This window comes from Mus caroli, unplaced genomic scaffold, assembly GCF_978045245.1.
Source record: "Mus caroli unplaced genomic scaffold, Mus_caroli_1 scaffold_6, whole genome shotgun sequence".
NCBI classification, from domain to species: Eukaryota; Metazoa; Chordata; class Mammalia; order Rodentia; family Muridae; genus Mus; species Mus caroli.
In genome coordinates this window covers 121,958,642-121,975,287 of record NW_028227261.1, presented here as the reverse complement: position 1 = coordinate 121,975,287, position 16,646 = coordinate 121,958,642, and the positions used below count along the sequence as shown (strand labels likewise).

Here is a 16,646-nt window from a genome sequence, read left to right as displayed (position 1 = left end):
ATACCTAGGTCCAGTTACTCTAGAGGCTGAAGCAGGCTCACATGAACATACAGGATTACGACCAGGGTGGGAACCTAGTGTAACTGCCATCAACAACTTAGGCGAAAGTAAAGAGAGTATAACACCAAACCACTATCATGTGAGATGAGTTACAAGGGACGGAAGCTGAGTGTTGTGGTCAGGGGCAAACAAAACAAACAAACAAACAAAAAACCTTAAGCTAGAAAGATGTGTTCAGTAGCCAGTGTCTTCAGTTTCTATGGAGTGGGAAATGGACATACTGCATTGTGGGTAGACTAAATGTGAATAACCCCGAGCTCATGCTGCAAGGAAAGAGACGGAAACTACCAGCAGAGGGCAGGCATGCTCCACCGTGAGTAATGGAGGTACCTGATACCTATGTAATCCTAGGTCCCGCAAGTAATGTCCCATCTGCCACAATTTCTATCATCGGTCCCTAATGAGTTCAGGAGGGCTTCCTCACGTGCTGTAAGCTGCACTAAATCGTCATGGTCAGATCGTTTTAAATTTAAGAAGCAGACTACCTTTGCTTAATATTTCAGTCTTTTCTGGGGGAAACTTGGTCCTGGAGAGCTGGCAGCCATCTCCCTCTCCATCCTTAGCCATTTGCTTCTGTGGCAGAATAAACCTTGCCAATTGCTCCATCCTGAAGAAGTTCCCAAGCTTTGCTGTGCCCCTTCTCTGCCTCAAATGTGCTTCTCACATGTAATTCACATCTGATTCTAGACATAATGAAAATGCCCTCCTCCATCAGGTCCTGTGGCGATTCTTACTGCGGTTTTTGTTGTTGTTGTTGTTGTTGTTGTTTTAAGATTTATTTATTTATTTACCTTCTTATTTGCTTATTTATTTATTTATTTATTTATTTATTTATATGAGTATACTGTAGCACCTGATACTCTGCAGATCCTAACACAGAATTACCACAGAGCAGCCTCGTCAGCCAGGAAAATGCCTTACTTGTTCCCATGGCTAGTTTTGATGCTTACCACACAAAGATGTGTGCCTCTCTAAAGCACTGAGCCTTGTCCCAAAGCAGTGGCTGGAACCCTCCCGACACCAGTGCAGGGAGTCACTGGATGTACTGTGCTTCCCACTGGGCACTTAAACTCTGTCTTTAATTTGTGTTCACACAGTACAGTGAAATCCCTGTAAAGGAGGTCTCATAATCAACCTGCTAACCTGATAGGACAATGGAAAAAGGATATGGAACTGGAAGCTGTGGGTAAGGTATTGCCGGTGCCTAGGGTTTCTACTGCTTTGATCAGACACCATGACCAGAGAACGCTGGGAGGGAGAGGGTTCGCTTTGCTCACACTTCCACACCACAGTCCATCATCGCAGGAACTCAAGGCAGGAACCTGGAGGCAGCAGCTCCTGCAGAAGTCAAGGAGGGCTGTTTCCTGGCTTGCGCCTCACGGCTTTCCCAGCCTGCTTCCCTATAGCACTCAGAACCACCAAGCCCAGGGGCGACCCAGCCCACAGTAAGCTAGGCCCCTCCCACATCAATCATCAATCAAGAAAATATGCCACAAGCTTGCCCACAGGCCAGTCTGGCAGAGGCATTTTCTCAACTGAGGTTCCTCTTTCACTTTGACTCTAACTTGTGTCAAACTGATGTGAAACTAGTCAGCACGGTATGGATATATAAGCATGTTAGTACAACCAACACTACGCAACACACCGTGCATCCAGCATTAGGAGTGCATAAACCAGGGCTGGAGAGATGGCTCAGAGGTTAAGAGCACTGACTGCTCTTCCGAAGGTCCTGAGTTCAATTCCCAGCAACCACATGGTTGCACATAATGAGATCAGACCCCCTCTTCTGGTGTGTCTGGATACGGCTACAGTGTACTTACATATAATTAATAAATCTTAAAAAAAAAAAAAAAAGGAGTGCACAAACCTTACCCTTAAAGCATTCACAAGCTGGTTGAGCAGGGTTGTCTAATAAATCATCATTTTTCCAGGGCTTCTAACTCTCACAAAGGACAGAGCACGGCTTCCTGGGGGATCCTGACCCTTACATAGCCTTGTCTGGGTTTGGACCAATTAACATTTCATCTTGGGGGACCTTTAGCGGTGGAGGACATTACTTAACCTTTTTGAACCCTTTAGTCTGATTGAAAAAAATGGAGATGAACCAGAATGACTTTACAGTTACATGAGGGAGAGGGAACGAGCCTTGAGGACCAGGACTGACAACTTTAAAAGGTTGGGCCTGGGGTAGTAGTGCTCAGTGGCTTAAATCCCTGGCTGCTCTTTCTAAGGAATCTGTTTCTATTCCCACATCCATATGGTGACTCACAGCCATCTGTAACTTCAGCCCCATGTAACCCAACACTCTCTTCAGGCCTCAAGCACCGCATGCATGTGGTGCACAAACATACAGGCAGGCAAAACACTCATACACTCAATCAAAATTAAAAGGTTGGGCTTGGCCCTTTCATCTTCCTTTAGTCTTCACTGACTCTCCTACAAGCTCGCTAGTTCTAGAAGATCTTGAGCCAATGAGATGGCTCTGTCGTAAGGACACAGTCTTAGTTAGGGTTTTACTGCTGTGAACAGACACCATGACCAAGGCAAGTCTTAAAAAAAACCAACATTTAATTAGGGCTGCTTACAGGTTCAGAGGTTCAGTCATTATCATCAAGGTGGGAGCATGGCAGTATCCAGGCAGGCAGAGCTGAGAGTTCTACATCTTCATCCAAAGACGGCTAGTGGAAGACTGACTTCCAGGCAACTAGGGTGAGGATTTTAAGCCCACAGCCACAGGGACACACCTACTCCAACCAGGTCACACCTATTTCAACAAGGCCACACCTCCAAATGGTGCCAGTCCCTGGCCCAAGAATATACAAACCATCACAGACACCTAGCACCAAGAATGACACCTGATTTTGACCCCTGGAACTCACATACTGGGAAGGAGAGAACCAACTCCTGCAAGTTGTCCTCCAACCTCCACACACGCTGTGGCATGTGCATGCACAAACACACATAGAGAATACCTTATGTGTTGTATGGATGCATCACCTGTCAATTAAAAAGCCTGTGGCCTGTGGCCTAGACAGGAAATAGAGGTAGAATATCTGGGAGAAGAAAGAATTCTGGGATAGAGCCGGAGAGCAGCCCAGGAAGATGTGAGGAGCAGGATGCATGGTGCCTGAGCACAGGAAAGCAGCCACGTGGCAAAATGGTGGTTAAAATAATTGGGTTTTAGTTATGATCTAGTCAGAGTAGAGCCTAGCTATGTGGCCATTTGTAAATGTATTTTAAGTCTGAGTCTTATTTCTAAGCGCATGGGACCGAGAGGAAAAACCAGAATCTAACTTCAACACACACACACACAAAGGTAATTTTTGAAAATTTTTTTATACTGTACTCATTTTCCCCCCTACTAGATGGAGTAGAAGCATCTTGCTATTGTTTGAACTAGAAGCACAGAATAACTGCAGCCAATGATGGGCTACCCTTTGCAACCTACCAGCAGCCGCCCAACCTCTGTCCATAGATTACTTTCTATGGAAAACCCATGTCTGGTGGTCAGAAAAGTTTTCTGGGACTAGAATGTAACAGAGTGTAACAGGTACACTTTCTTACCATGCACAAAGCCTTGAATTCAATCTCCATCACTATAAAGAAGTTAAAAACAAGAGGAAGTGTTCTAGTTTTCTTTATATTGCTGTGATAAACACTGACAAAAAGCAACTTGGAAAAAAAAAAAGGTTTTTTTTCATCTTAGATTTCTAGGTAGTAGTCCATTACTGGGTGAAAACAGGGTAGGATGCAAAGTAAGAAGTGAAGCAGAAATTTGTGGAGTAACGCTGTTCACTGGCTCGGTTCTTCCAGCCTGCTCAGCTATCTTCCTTACACAACTCTTTTTTTTTTTTTTTTTTTTAAGATTTATTTATTTATTATATGTAAGTACACTGTAGCTGTCTTCAGACACTCCAGAAGAGGGCGCCAGATCTCGTTGTGGATGGTTGTGAGCCACCATGTGGTTGCTGGGATTTGAACTCTGGACCTTCGGAAGAGCAGTCGGGTGCTCTTACCCACTGAGCCATCTCACCAGCCCTTCCTTACACAACTCTGAACCACTTGCCCAGTGGTAACACTGCCCACAGTGTGCTGGGCTTCCCAGCATCCATCAGTAATCAAGAAAACGACGCACAGACGACCCACACTTCAGCCTGATGCACACAATCCCCTAGTGGGGCGGGGGTGGGGGGCCCTCTTCCCACCTGACTCTAGTTTATGTCAAATTTACAAAAACTAACCAGAACAGGGAGGAACAAAGAAAGTTGGCTTCCCGAATGGACGACGGGTCTAACAGACACTTCTCTTACAAAGAGTAAGAATCCTTGTAAGGTGCAGTGGGCACACTTGTAAGCTGTAACCCCAGCTTCTTGGGAGACTGAGTACTCGTCTGAGACTGGCCTGAGTGAGGAGTGAGCAGCGAGCCTTGGTGGTTATGTGCCCTTACCTACTGAGACCCTGTTTCAAGAAACACTGTTTTTAAGGGCTGAAGCAAATAAAAGCAATCTCTGTGCCAATGTCAGGACCAGAGCTCAAATCCCATCACCACAATACCAACATAACAATGTGGTCCCCATGCAAACCTGTAACCTCAGCACTGAGAGGAGCAGAGACAGGGGGATCACTGAGGCTTGCTGGCTGCCGACCTGCCTGCAAAACACAAGTTCTGAGTTCAGTAAAAGGCCCTGCCTGGAAAGGATATGGTGGAAAATATTAAAAGTGGTATCCACTACTACAGGAAAAGGCCCTACTCTGGCCTCTGCACATGTGCACATGCAGATACCCACCCACCTATCCCACACACAATTTAAACAGATCACCCAATCATAAAATGGGCAAGGAATTACAAATCAATGACCAATAGATTTTTTTTTAAATGTTCAACATCCTTAGCCATCAGGAAAACGGAAATGAAAACTCATCTCACCATGGCCAAGAAAAGCAAACGCTGATCATGACGAGCAGAGGAGAGCTCTTGAACACTATTAGTGGGGATTTAAATGAGTCCACCCACTGTGGAAATCAGTATGTATGTGCCTCAGAAAACCACTGTAAGATCCACCATGCTGCTCCCGGATCCTGTGTCTGGAGGACCCAAGTCAGCACATCAGGGGTACTTGCAAATTCATACTTATGCCTGAATCCTCTCCACCATACCCGAGATACAGAACAGCCTCCGCACCCAACACATGAATTGATACAAAAAATGTGGTGTGTGTACACAGTGGGGTTTTATTCTGTCATAAGGAAGAAAATGATGTTATTTACAGAAAAATGAATAGAACTCAAGAACGTTGTGTTGAACAAAATAAGCCAGACTCAAAGCACAAGCACCACGTTTTTGCTCATTTTTAGAATCTAGCTTTGAATATATATATATATATATATATATATATATATATATATATATATAGAGAGAGAGAGAGAGAGAGAGGGAGAGAGAGGGAGAGAGAGAGAGAGATACATGACACAGAGAGCCCCCCCCCCCCACACACACACACACAGACCAGTGTAGTGGGAGGGGAGAGAGACAAGCAAGGGTTATAGGTAGGGAGACAGAAGAGGGTAATTGTTAATGGCTATGAGCTAAGTACATATTTATGTTCAATTTTTTATATGAAAATGTCATGTGAAAACTATTATTTTGGGTTTTTTGTTTGTTTGTTTGGTTGGTTGGTTTTGGTTTTTTGAGACAGGATTCTCTGTGTAACCCTGGTTGTCCTGGAACTCACTCTGTAGACCAGGCTGGCCTCGAACTCAGAAATCCACCTGCCTCTGCCTCCCAAGAGCTGAGAAAAAGACCTGTGCCACCACTGGCCGGAAAACTATTATTTTGTATACTCACACAAAAAAAAAATTGTTAAAAACCACAAAATAAACAATAATCTACCCAAACCAATTTTAGCAGTTACTGTAACTACAGGACAGAAACAAATGAAGGTGAGGTGTGGGGAAGGGCTGACTGGAAAGTCTCTGCTGAAATGACCTCCATGAGAAGAAATGAATCCCCAAACCAGAAGGGACCTGTGCTATTTCCAAGGGCTTGGGAAGCTGAGGCCGGGAGACCATTTGAGGCCAAGAGTTGAAGACTATCCTGGGCAACACACTGAAATCATGTTCAAAGGAAGGAAGAAAGGGAAAGAGGGAAAAGGAAAGGAAGAAAGGGAGGGAGGGAGGGAGGGAGGGAGGGAGGGAGGGAGGGAGGGAGGGAGGGAGGGAGGGACATGGGTATTGTACTAACTTTTCAATGCTATGATAAAACCCTGATCAAAGCCAACTTGGGGAGGAGGGATTCAGTTTAGCCTACAGGTTACAGTCTGATATCCCCCAGGTCCACATGCACAAAAGTGGCTGTCCCTACAGTGGGCTTGTCCCTCTCATATCATTCATTAATCAAGAAAATCCCCCAAAGATGTGCCAATCTGACAGTTCCTCAATTGAGATTCTCTCTTCTCTGGTGTGTCTGTATTTATTTATGTCAAGTTGACAAAAACTGACAAGATCTGAGTATGGTGGTGTCTACCTTTAATCCCAGAATACGGCAGACTGAAGAGTGAGTTCAAGGTCACTCTGAACTATCTAGAAAGTTCTAGGCCAGCCAGGGATATATAGTGAGAATCTGTCTTTAAAACAAATAAACATGGGCTGGAGAGATAGCTCAGCAGTTAAGAGCACTGGCTGTTCTTCCAAAGGCCCTAGGTTCAATTCCTAACACCCACATGTAAAGTGGAAACTTAAGCATTCTTTGGAAAGTCGGTTGGGAGAAGGAGGAGAGGGGGAAATGGAGAGGGGAGAGGGGAAGAGAGACCAGGCACTTGCAAGACAGGTACAGGGTTAGTGGAACCTTGTGTGAGCCATGTGCCACATTAATATGTTGTGAGTATTTATCTCACAGGATGTCTTAGTTAGGATTTCTATCACTGTGATAAAACACCAAGACCAGCAGGCAGCTTGAAAAGGAAAAGGTTTATTTGGCTTACACTTCCATATTACTATTCATCATGAAGGAAATTAAGACAGGAACTCAAGCAGAGCAGGGATCTAGAAGCAGGAGCTGAAGCAGAGGCCATGGAGGAGTGTTGCTTACTGGATTGCTCCTCATGGTTTGCTCAGCCTGCCTTCTTATAGAACTCGGGACCACCAGCCCAGGATGGTACCACCCACAATGGGCTGGGCCCTCCCACATCAAACACTAATTAGGAAAATGTTTTCAGGATTGCCTTCAACCCAATATAATGGGGGCATTTTCCTAATCGAGATTCCCTATGACTTTAGCTTGTATCAAGTTAACATAAAACTATCCAGCACACAGCACATACATGGGACAGAGCTTCATGAGAAACCCTGTCTCGAAAAACAAAACAAAACAAAACAAAAAAAACAAAAACAAAAAAAAAAGCTTCATGATTCTGAACCAAATTGATTGTTCTTACAACTTGAAATCTTTGTTACAGGGTACGTGGCCCATGTTTCATAGCAGTTTGGTCATGCGATACAAAATGAAAGAGCTAAATAACTCCTTCCACAACCTACGTGTCTCTCTGCACTGTGGGGCCCAAGGGCCCTTTGAAGCTCCTCTCGTGGGTGGGTCCTGACCACAGGGAAGGTGAAGACAAGGTAATGCCTCCTGGTAACCCCTGGAAACAATTTCTGAGCCACAGTCAACATTTACTATCACTGACACTGAATGTGTCGGCAGGGATATAGGCAGATTATGGGCATATTTGCTCCTGTTTAAGTCATCGCTCAATTTCAATAACATTTATAAATTAAAATTTCATTTTCTTCATGCTCACAAAATAAACTGATATGAGAAATCACGTGAGAAGTTTCTTTTTTCTTTCCTTCTTTCTTTTGTTTGTTTGTTTTTTGAGACAGGGTTTCTCTGTGTAGCCATGGCTGTCCTGGAACTCACTTTGTAGACCAAGCTGGCCTTGAACTCAGAAATCCACCTGCCTCTGCCTCCCGAGTGCTGAATTAAAGGCATGGGCCTCCATGCCTGGCATGAGAAGTTTCTTATCAGTCTCTCCCTTACAAACATGAAGTATGCGCAAGACGAGGTGGAGTTTGGAGCCTCCAGCTTGCTCTGGATCTGTTAGAAGCACCTCTGCCTGATGCTGCAGCTCTGCTGCTCTCTTTGGGTGTTGTCTTCATTGGGGTTTCTATTGTCCTGAAGAGACACCATGACCAAGGCAAATCTTATAAAGGAAAACATTTAATTTGGGCTTACAGTTTCAGAGATTCAGTCCATTATCATCATGGTGGGAAACATGGCAATGCCCAGGCAGACATGGTGATGAAGAAGGAGCTGAGAATTCTACATCTTGATCCACAGGCAGCAGAAAGGGACGAGGTTCCACACTGGGCAGAGCTTAAGCACAGGAGACCTCAAAGCCCACCCCTAGAGTGACACACTTCCTCCAACAAGGGCATACCTCCTAAAAGTGCCACTCTCCATGGGTCAAGAATTCAAACACAGCCGGGTGTGGTGGCGTACCCCTTTAATCCCAGGACTCGGGAGGCAGAGGCAGGTGGATTTCTGAGTTCGAGGCCAGCCTGGTCTACAAAGTGAGTTCCAGGACAGCCCAGGCTATACAGAGAAACCCTGTCTCGAAAAACCAAAAAAAAAAAAAAAAAGAATTCAAACACATGAGTCTATGGGGGGAGGGCATACCTATTCAAACCACCACAGGTGTCTCATTTGGGCTGCTGATATTAGGAAGGAAGAATGGTGTTCCAATCCTCAGGGCAGGTACTATAAGCTGCTGTCTCTAGAATTTTTTTCTTAAAATTCCTCCCCAGTGGGTCTTCAGACCTGCCACAAATGACATGACCAGGCAGAGCTGTAAGAGGCTGCCTCATAAGAGTCTCCAGCAGAGGTGAACTCTGCCTGCCAGGTGCGTTAGTCGCCTGCTGTAACTGTAACAAATACCCAAGAGAATTAACTTCCAAAGTGGAAAGGGTTCTTTTGGTTGGAAGGTTTAGAAGTCTCAGCCCATGGTCAATTGGACTCAATGCTTTTGGGGGCTGTGGCTCACCAGCACGTCATGGCAGGAATACATGACAAGACTTACCTTGTAGCCAGTATGCAAAAGAGAAGAGGGGCGCTAGGCTTGGTGACTGTGCATTTAGTCCCAGCACTGGAGAGGCAAAGGCAGGTGGATCTGTGCGAGCTTGAGGGCAGACTGCTCTACATAGAGAGTTCTTGGACAACCAGGGCTAAATAGAGAGATCCTGCCTCAAAAAAGAAAGAGAAAAAGGAAGGAGAGAGGAGTGCGGTTCACATTTCCTCCATGGCACATCTCCAGTAACCTAAGAGTTCTCACTAGGACCTCTTAAAGATTTTACGATCTCCAAGGGACAACTTCGGGACCTTTAACCTGGACCTTGGAAGATACTCCAGATCCAAACACACACCCTGGAGGACAATGTAGAGTTCTTCCAGACTCTTTGAGATGACAAAGGCATAGCTTTCATCTTGTAGATGGCAAGTGCTCTTGGTGCGTTATTTTTTCATAATAGATGAAAGTTCTAGAAGCATATTCTGAAAGAGATTTCAAAAATAGACTCAAAGGACTTTTGAAATCATTTCTGTCCATCCACTTTGAGTTCTATGTCACAAATAGCAGGTATCCAGAGCCTGCTGCACAGAACTGCAGCTCTGTACAGTTCCCCAGGTATGTGTCATGGAGACAGTTCTGTCCACTAACCTTAGTAGGAAAGCTTTGAATCCTACCTACAACTGCCCCATCCTTTCCCACTGTTGTCTGTCCAACTTCCAGACCTAAAACAAAGGTCAGCCTTTTCTTAAACCCCATTATAACTGTTCTTTAACTAGCCAGATCTTCACAGGGGAATGTATCAGGTCCAAAAGAAACTTGGGACAAATGGTCGTGATTCCTATTAGCATACCAAAGTTCATGCTGGCTTCCAGACTTTCTAAGTATCATGAATATCGAGCACTGGTTGCTCTTCTCAGTTCTTCTCACCCCATCCCTACCCTAAACTTCTTCAGCTCGTGGGTTTCCTTCCCTCTCTTGTCCTCTCATTCCATTGTAACCCTGGCATGCACTCTCTTGCCCCTCTCTCTTCTGTCTTTACCCCTTGGCCTCCTCCTCTCTCTCGCCCCTGTCTCATGGTCTCCTTTGCCTGCACTCTCTTTGTCGTCCTCTCTCATTCTTCCTGTCTCTCTCCTCTCAAGGCCCAGTCCAGTCTGCAGGCCATGTTTCTTATACTTCCCTCTCTTCCTCTGAACTGTCCTAGTTGCATCTGGCTGTACCATGCCTCATATCTACAATAAAACCGTTCCCCCCAATCATACCTTGGAGTGGTTATATCCTCAGTTTATATACCTGGTGCCAAAATCCTCAGTATATACAGAAAGCATTCAAATATAGAGTGTTCCCATTGAGGTTCAGCATGGTTAAGGGTATTTGCTGCTCTTACCAGAATTCAGTTCCCAGCACCCTTGTCAGGTGACTCACAAACACCTATAACTGCAGCTTCGGGGAATGGGGATTGAAGGGAGGTGGTTCAGAGCTCTTCTCCTGCCTCTGCAGGATGAGCAGGCAGTAGCAGTGGAACATGGGAGGTTGAGCTTGGATTGAAGCAGATAGCCTGAAGACAAAATTCAAGCCTATTCACAATGCAATAAATATAGACTTAGCCCTAGCTATGTCCCAAGATCTGTGGGTCTCCAAACTTAATAGTACCTCCTGGTCAAGTAACTCACTGACCTTTCCGAAGCATGGGCTTTATCAGGGGCCAACAGCAAGGAAGCCCATCCACACCACAGCCAGGCCCTTGCTAGAGTGGGAGACCTGTCTCCACTTTAAAGAAACATGTTCTCCTCTTCTTTACCAACTGATAAATAATAAAATTTTCTAGGCTAGAGGTTTAATAAATCATAACAAATCTCCCTTCAAATGTCCTTGTTAATGATGTTGACATGTTCTCCCCACACTTGGGAGGGAGAAACAAGTGGATCTTTGAGAGTTCAAAGCTAACCTGGTCTACATATTGAGTTCCAGGAGAGCCAGGGCTTTGTAGAGAGGCCTTGTCTTGAGAAGAAAAATAAGAAACATTGAGGCAAAAGTTCCCTTCTGTGTTGGCTAGTTTTATGCCAACTTGACACAAACCACAGTCATCTGAGAGGAGGGGACCACATTTAAGAAAAGGCTGCCATAAGATTGGACTGCCAGCAAGTCTGTAGAGCATTTTCTTAAGTAGTGATTGATGTGGAAGGGCCTAAGCCATTGTGAGACGTGAGTTCAACCAAGTGAGCTCAATTCAGGGTGCCCCCGCCCCCAGACTTGGAGAGAATTTCATTTTAATGGAAACAAAAGCAAACTCTGGGTATTCAGAGCAATCATTAAAACAAATGTCACCCTTTGTTTCTGAATTACAAAGAAACAAAAATAGACGTTCACTGTGCTTTAGGATGACTGTGGAAATATCATTCTCACGGTGGAACAAAATTAAACCAATGCAATGCTAGTCTCAGTCTTTGTGAAATATATTACCAGCTTTTTGTGTGTTGCCTTTACTGCCCGAGGTATTAAATCAACAGTGTATGGCCTCCTTGTTAGATGAGAGCAACTCAAGCTTGCAAAGAGTATCTACTCTAAGTCATTCTCTACACTTTGACCAACACAGCTTTCTCTTTGTGTATGCATGTGAGCATGTGTTTGTGAGTGTATATGGGATGTATGTGTGTTCATGCACAGTGTGGAGGCTAGAGGTTGATATAGATTATCTTTATCTATCACTCTTCACCTTTTTGTTGAGGCAGGCTCTCTCACCAAACCTAGAGCTCTCTGATTTGGCAGGACTAGCTGGCCAGCAACTCTCAAAGAGCCTACTGTCTCTACCTCACCAAAACTGGGATTGCAAATGCGTTTTGCCACTATAGCTTTTTATGTGCATATTGGGGATTGGAACTCTGAGTATTTTACCAACTGACCCATCTTCCCAGCACTCCACCAACACATACATGAGCATATGCACATGCATGTACATACACATACTTTTTATTTTGTAATTGCTAAATTATCTGATCTTTTACAGAACCTATCTAGTGGTAAGGAAAGACATTAACTAGTGAAAACAAGTCTGATATGGTGGCTGGCTGCAGTTACTGGTAACCACTGCATGTTATGGATACACAGGTAATCAGGAGAACATTGATTGTTATGCATCCAGTTCCCCAGTGAAACTTGTCTTTAATGAAAGTAGTATTGATACAGCAGGTTTTAATGCTCTTGGGTTTTCTCTCTCTTTTTTTTAAAGAATTATTTTATTTTATGTATATGAGTACACAGTAGCTGTTTCGGACACAACAAAAGAGTGCATCGGATCCCATTATAGATGGTTGTGAGCCATCATGTAGGTGCTGGGAATTGAATCAGGGCCTCTGGAAGAGCAGTCAGTGCTCTTAACCACTGAGACATCTCTCCAGCCCTAGGGTCATCTCTTAAATAATACTTGCCATCCTGTCTAACAGGGGCATGTGGATTGTTACCATAATGCATGTTTTTGCCAAGTAGGCCATCTTTTCAGCTCTGCTTCTGGTCTTCTGTTGATTCTGCGTTCCCTCGCTGTAAGGCCTTCATGCTCGTTTCTCTGGCCATCCCTGTCTCTATGTCTCTCATCCTCCTCTGTTCTCTGGCCACCCACAGCTGCTCCTCTAGAGAGCCTGGCTGTTAGGGTTTCTGTGTCCTGCATTTCTAACAGTACAGCCTTCTTGCATCTTCTATAGTCCTCTCAGCTCTGAAGAAATATCTTTTAAGATTCAGTTCAAAGTGACTTCACCCCCAAGTGTCCACAACCTGCAATTGTAAAAATCACCTGCTCCCTCCTTAGCCCATTTCCCCACCCAACATTGCCCCTTTGACCAACACAGAGCTTTCACCTGTCTCCCTTCCACAACTACACTCTGAGACTTTTGATGGAAGGAATGGTATTTTAACCATACCATATACCACTTATAATCACAATTAGTGTAATTTTTTTCTTTTTAAAATTTATTTATTTTTATTTTATGTGCATTGGTATTTTGTCTGCATGCATGTCTGTGTGAGGGTGTCAGCTCTTAGAGTTACAGGCAGTTGTGAGCTGCCATATAGATTCTCTCCCAGATCCTCTAGAAGAGCAGTCAGTTCTCTTTACTAGGTAAGACATCTCTCAAACCCACATAGTGAATTTTTCTATAAATTTATGAATGGCTATTATTTATTATTATTCACTTCAATTATTTATTATTCAATTATTAATTAAATAAGTTTAACTGAATGTAATAAATGAATGGATTGAATTTTTCATAAATTAATTTCTCTCTCAAGCCACCTCTCTTTTAATACACATATACATATGTCTCATGTACGATGAAAGAAGAGTGAGGAGGTGAATCAACATGGCTGCTTTTACTTACCATCGACGCTCTGTGCCCGGTGGCGGACGGCAGAGGTGATGGGCTGTTTTCTCCGTGTGAAAAATCCAAGCAGGAACTATTCAGAGACCGTGAGCTTCCTGAGTCACTGTGCCGTTGTCCCTTTTCTGACATTAGCCTCGATAGAAAGCTGGCCTTGCGACTTCCTGGGCCTAATCTGTCTGTCCAAACCCCACTCTCTCTTGCACTGCCGTCACTGCTTTGGAAGTGACTCTGGCGATCTATGAGAGATCTCCCTGAAGCTTCTGGGCCCTGGGATCGCTCCCAGGTTTCTAACGCAGATGATGGACGGTGTTGAGAAGCCGTCATTGTACCGAACCAAGACTGAGACATTGCATTCTTGGGGCCAAAGACAGAATGGCACGGTTGCTGTCCGGGGTGCTGAATTCTGGCACTGCGGTCATGTGGGCATGGGCTATGGACGTGGAGCTGTGCACAGCTCTCAATTTTCTCAGCCCAGTCTCTTTTGCCACAGGAAACATCTACCTCAAGTTGCCTGGGGTGTGGAATTTGCCACATGCTTTTAGACCGTGGTATATTCACTCGGATGACTTGCTGTTTATTGTTGGCTTGAAGTAGTGAGACTCTTTCAGGTAAAGAAGAACAGACCATACAGTGCTGGGTCCCTGAGTAGTTTGTTGAATGGAATGGCGGGCCTGTTTCATTCTCAGTGTTCCCACTGCTGGATTTGCCATCGAGTGCCCTCATGATTTTCCTGATGCCGAGATGAAATATTTCCAGGATATTGAGTAACAAGGAGATGGCTGCAATGCTGTGCATGAAAAGCATGAAAATCGTCTTCTCTGTGGGCCTGGAAACAAAGCAGTCTACTGAATTGGGGCAGGGGGCTTGGGTGCACTTGTAAATGGGGTGCATTTGAAACCCATAGAGAATATATTGGCCTATCATGAACCCTACTTCTAGCACTGATCTGGTCAGGATGTGTAAGACATACGTGCGCAGCAGACATCCTTTCAGAGGGACTTTATGAATCCTCTTCTGCTCCTCGAGTCTCCTCAGCTCTTTATCTACCCTTTGTTGCTCCTCCAGGTCAAGCTCTGGATTCTCCATCTGGGCTCTAAGGTATAACTTCTTCTTCTGCCTCTGCTTCTCAAAGTCCCTGAGTCTATAAAGGGCGTGGCCCATATACACCAAAGAAGGGGAAGACACAAAGATGATCTGCAAAACCCAGAATCTGATCAAAGAGATGGGGAAAGCATCATCATAACAGATATTGTTGCAACCGGGCTGCTGGGTATTGCAGGCAAAGGCAGACTGCTCATCATCCCAGACATCCTCAGCAGCGACACCAAGTACCAGCATTCGGAAGATGAAGAGGATGGTCAGCCAGATCTTCCCCACTATAGTGGAGTGGGAGTGGACTTCCTCTAGGATGCCACCCAGTAAATTCCAATCTCCCATGGTTAGGAATTCACATCTGAAACATACCGAAGCAAGGAGGTTAATAAAACGGGGCATGCTCATGAGTAGCACAGACTCTTGGCTCAAGTCAACACAAATTCCTGACAGCAACTTCATACTTGAAGAAACTGGAATTTTCCGAGGAGTTTTTCTGAACAAAGCACTGACCCCCTATAATCTAACTCAGTTTCCTTCTTATCCTTTTCTTGGCCATATGCAGTTCCCTTTCATTCTAGGATACCCATTAGTTTCCATATGTGTACAATGTATTCCACAGTCTTGCTTACTTTTCTATTTGTCCGAGAGGCCCATTCATCTCCCATGTAGCATGATCTTAAGATTCAAATACTCCAGAACTTTTCTCTAAGGAGGCCAACCCCCACCTACTTTCCCCTTTCCTAAGCTTCCACTACCACTCAGTTAGCACTTAACCTAGAAGACCGTTGGGGTGTTTCCATTTTCTGTCTCATTTCCTGAAAAGGTGCGTCCCCTGCAAGTAGAGTCTCTCCATGGTGTCTGGATCATCAATATGTCCCCTTGAGTCTTTCATGAAATAACTGTCAACAGGGAAAGCAAAGTAGGATCTCATATACCACACGTGGCTACCATCGTAAGATGAAGTGTCTGTAAAGAGAAATCAGCCAAGCAAATCCTTGGGAGCTGCTTCAGGTCAAGGTAGTGGTAATGTTAAGAGAGAGAGGGAAGAGGAGGAGGAGGGGGAGGGGGAGAGGGAGGGGAGGGCGAGGGGGAGGGACAGAGAAGCTGTCATGGTGGCACACAGCTTTTAATTACAGCACTTGGGGGCACAGGCAGGTCCCTGAGTTTCAGGCCAGCCTGGCCAGCCCAGTCACAAAAACAGTCACTAAAACACATCTGGAAAGCCAGGTCTTCATGGAATTTTTTCTTGGTTTTTTTCAAGACAGAATTTCTCTGCATAACAGCCCTAGCTGTCCTGGAATCCACTTTGTATAGCAGACTGGTCTCAAACTCGCAGAGTTGCCTGCCTCTGACTCCCAAGTGCTAGAATTAAAGGGCTGTGCCACCATGTCTGGTGTCTTTATGGAATTCTTGCAAACTTGGAAAAGTTAGTATAAATGGTTTCTCTAGAAAGCTTGGAGTCTAGGAAATAATCAAGGTATAAGTGTCATACACAAGTTACTGTTTTTATCCTGGGAAAACTATGTTTTTCAAGGTTCAATTAGATCAAAACACTCAAAACGCTGTCTTAGGGTTTCTATGGCTGCTATGAAAACACCAACACCAAAAAGCAAGTTGGGAAGGAAAGGGTTTGCTTGCTCAGCTTATACTTCCAGATCATAGCCCAACATTGGAAAAAGTCAGGACAGGAACTCAAGCAGGGCTGGAACCTGGAGGCAGGAGCTGATGCAGAGGCTATGGATGGGTGCTGCTGACTGGCCTGCTTTTCATGGCTTGCTCAGCCTGCTTTTCTCTAGAACCTAGAACCACCAGCCTTGGAATGGAACCATCCATAAAGCACTGGGCCCTCCCCACATCAATCACTAAAAAATCACTTACAGCCAAATCTTATGGAAGCATTTTCTCAATTAAGTTTCCCTCCCCACAGATAGCTCTAATTTGCGTGAAGACTAGCCATCATGATAACCTAAAGATTTCTAATATGTGGAAGGTTTTTAGATATGAAAATCATAGGGGGAAATGTAATTAAGTTGAAGTAGACAATTGTAAGGAGCAAACA

At 44.7% G+C, this 16,646-nt stretch overlaps 1 protein-coding gene across 2 annotated transcripts; it reads right to left on the bottom strand.

Moving 5' to 3' along the window:
- Positions 1-9,565: 9,565 nt before the first annotated feature.
- On the bottom strand, positions 9,566-15,439 carry Gja10 (gap junction protein alpha 10). Of its 2 annotated transcripts, XM_085838483.1 has the most exons (3): positions 15,362-15,439; positions 13,490-14,945; positions 9,566-9,604 (listed from the first exon to the last, which is right to left on the bottom strand). In XM_085838483.1, the coding sequence occupies exons 1-3, from the start codon at positions 15,397-15,399 to the stop codon at positions 9,566-9,568; spliced, it is 1,533 nt and encodes a 510-aa protein (XP_085694609.1). In that variant the 5' UTR covers positions 15,400-15,439. The 2 variants fall into 2 exon arrangements, with proteins under 2 accessions (XP_085694609.1, XP_021017020.1); XM_021161361.1 differs by lacking the exon at positions 9,566-9,604 and having other exon boundaries at positions 13,412-14,945.
- Between the last annotated feature and the right edge of the window lie 1,207 nt (positions 15,440-16,646).

What these genes read in the sequence shown, in the direction of transcription:
- Gja10 (XM_021161361.1), bottom strand. Translation starts at nt 15,399, where the DNA reads ATGAGACAGAAAATGGAAACACCCCAACGGTCTTCTAG. An exon ending in ACACCCCAACGGTCTTCTAG is followed by an intron (nt 14,946 to 15,361) that starts GTTAAGTGCTAA and finishes GGTATGTTTCAG; the next exon opens with ATGTGAATTCCTAACCATGG.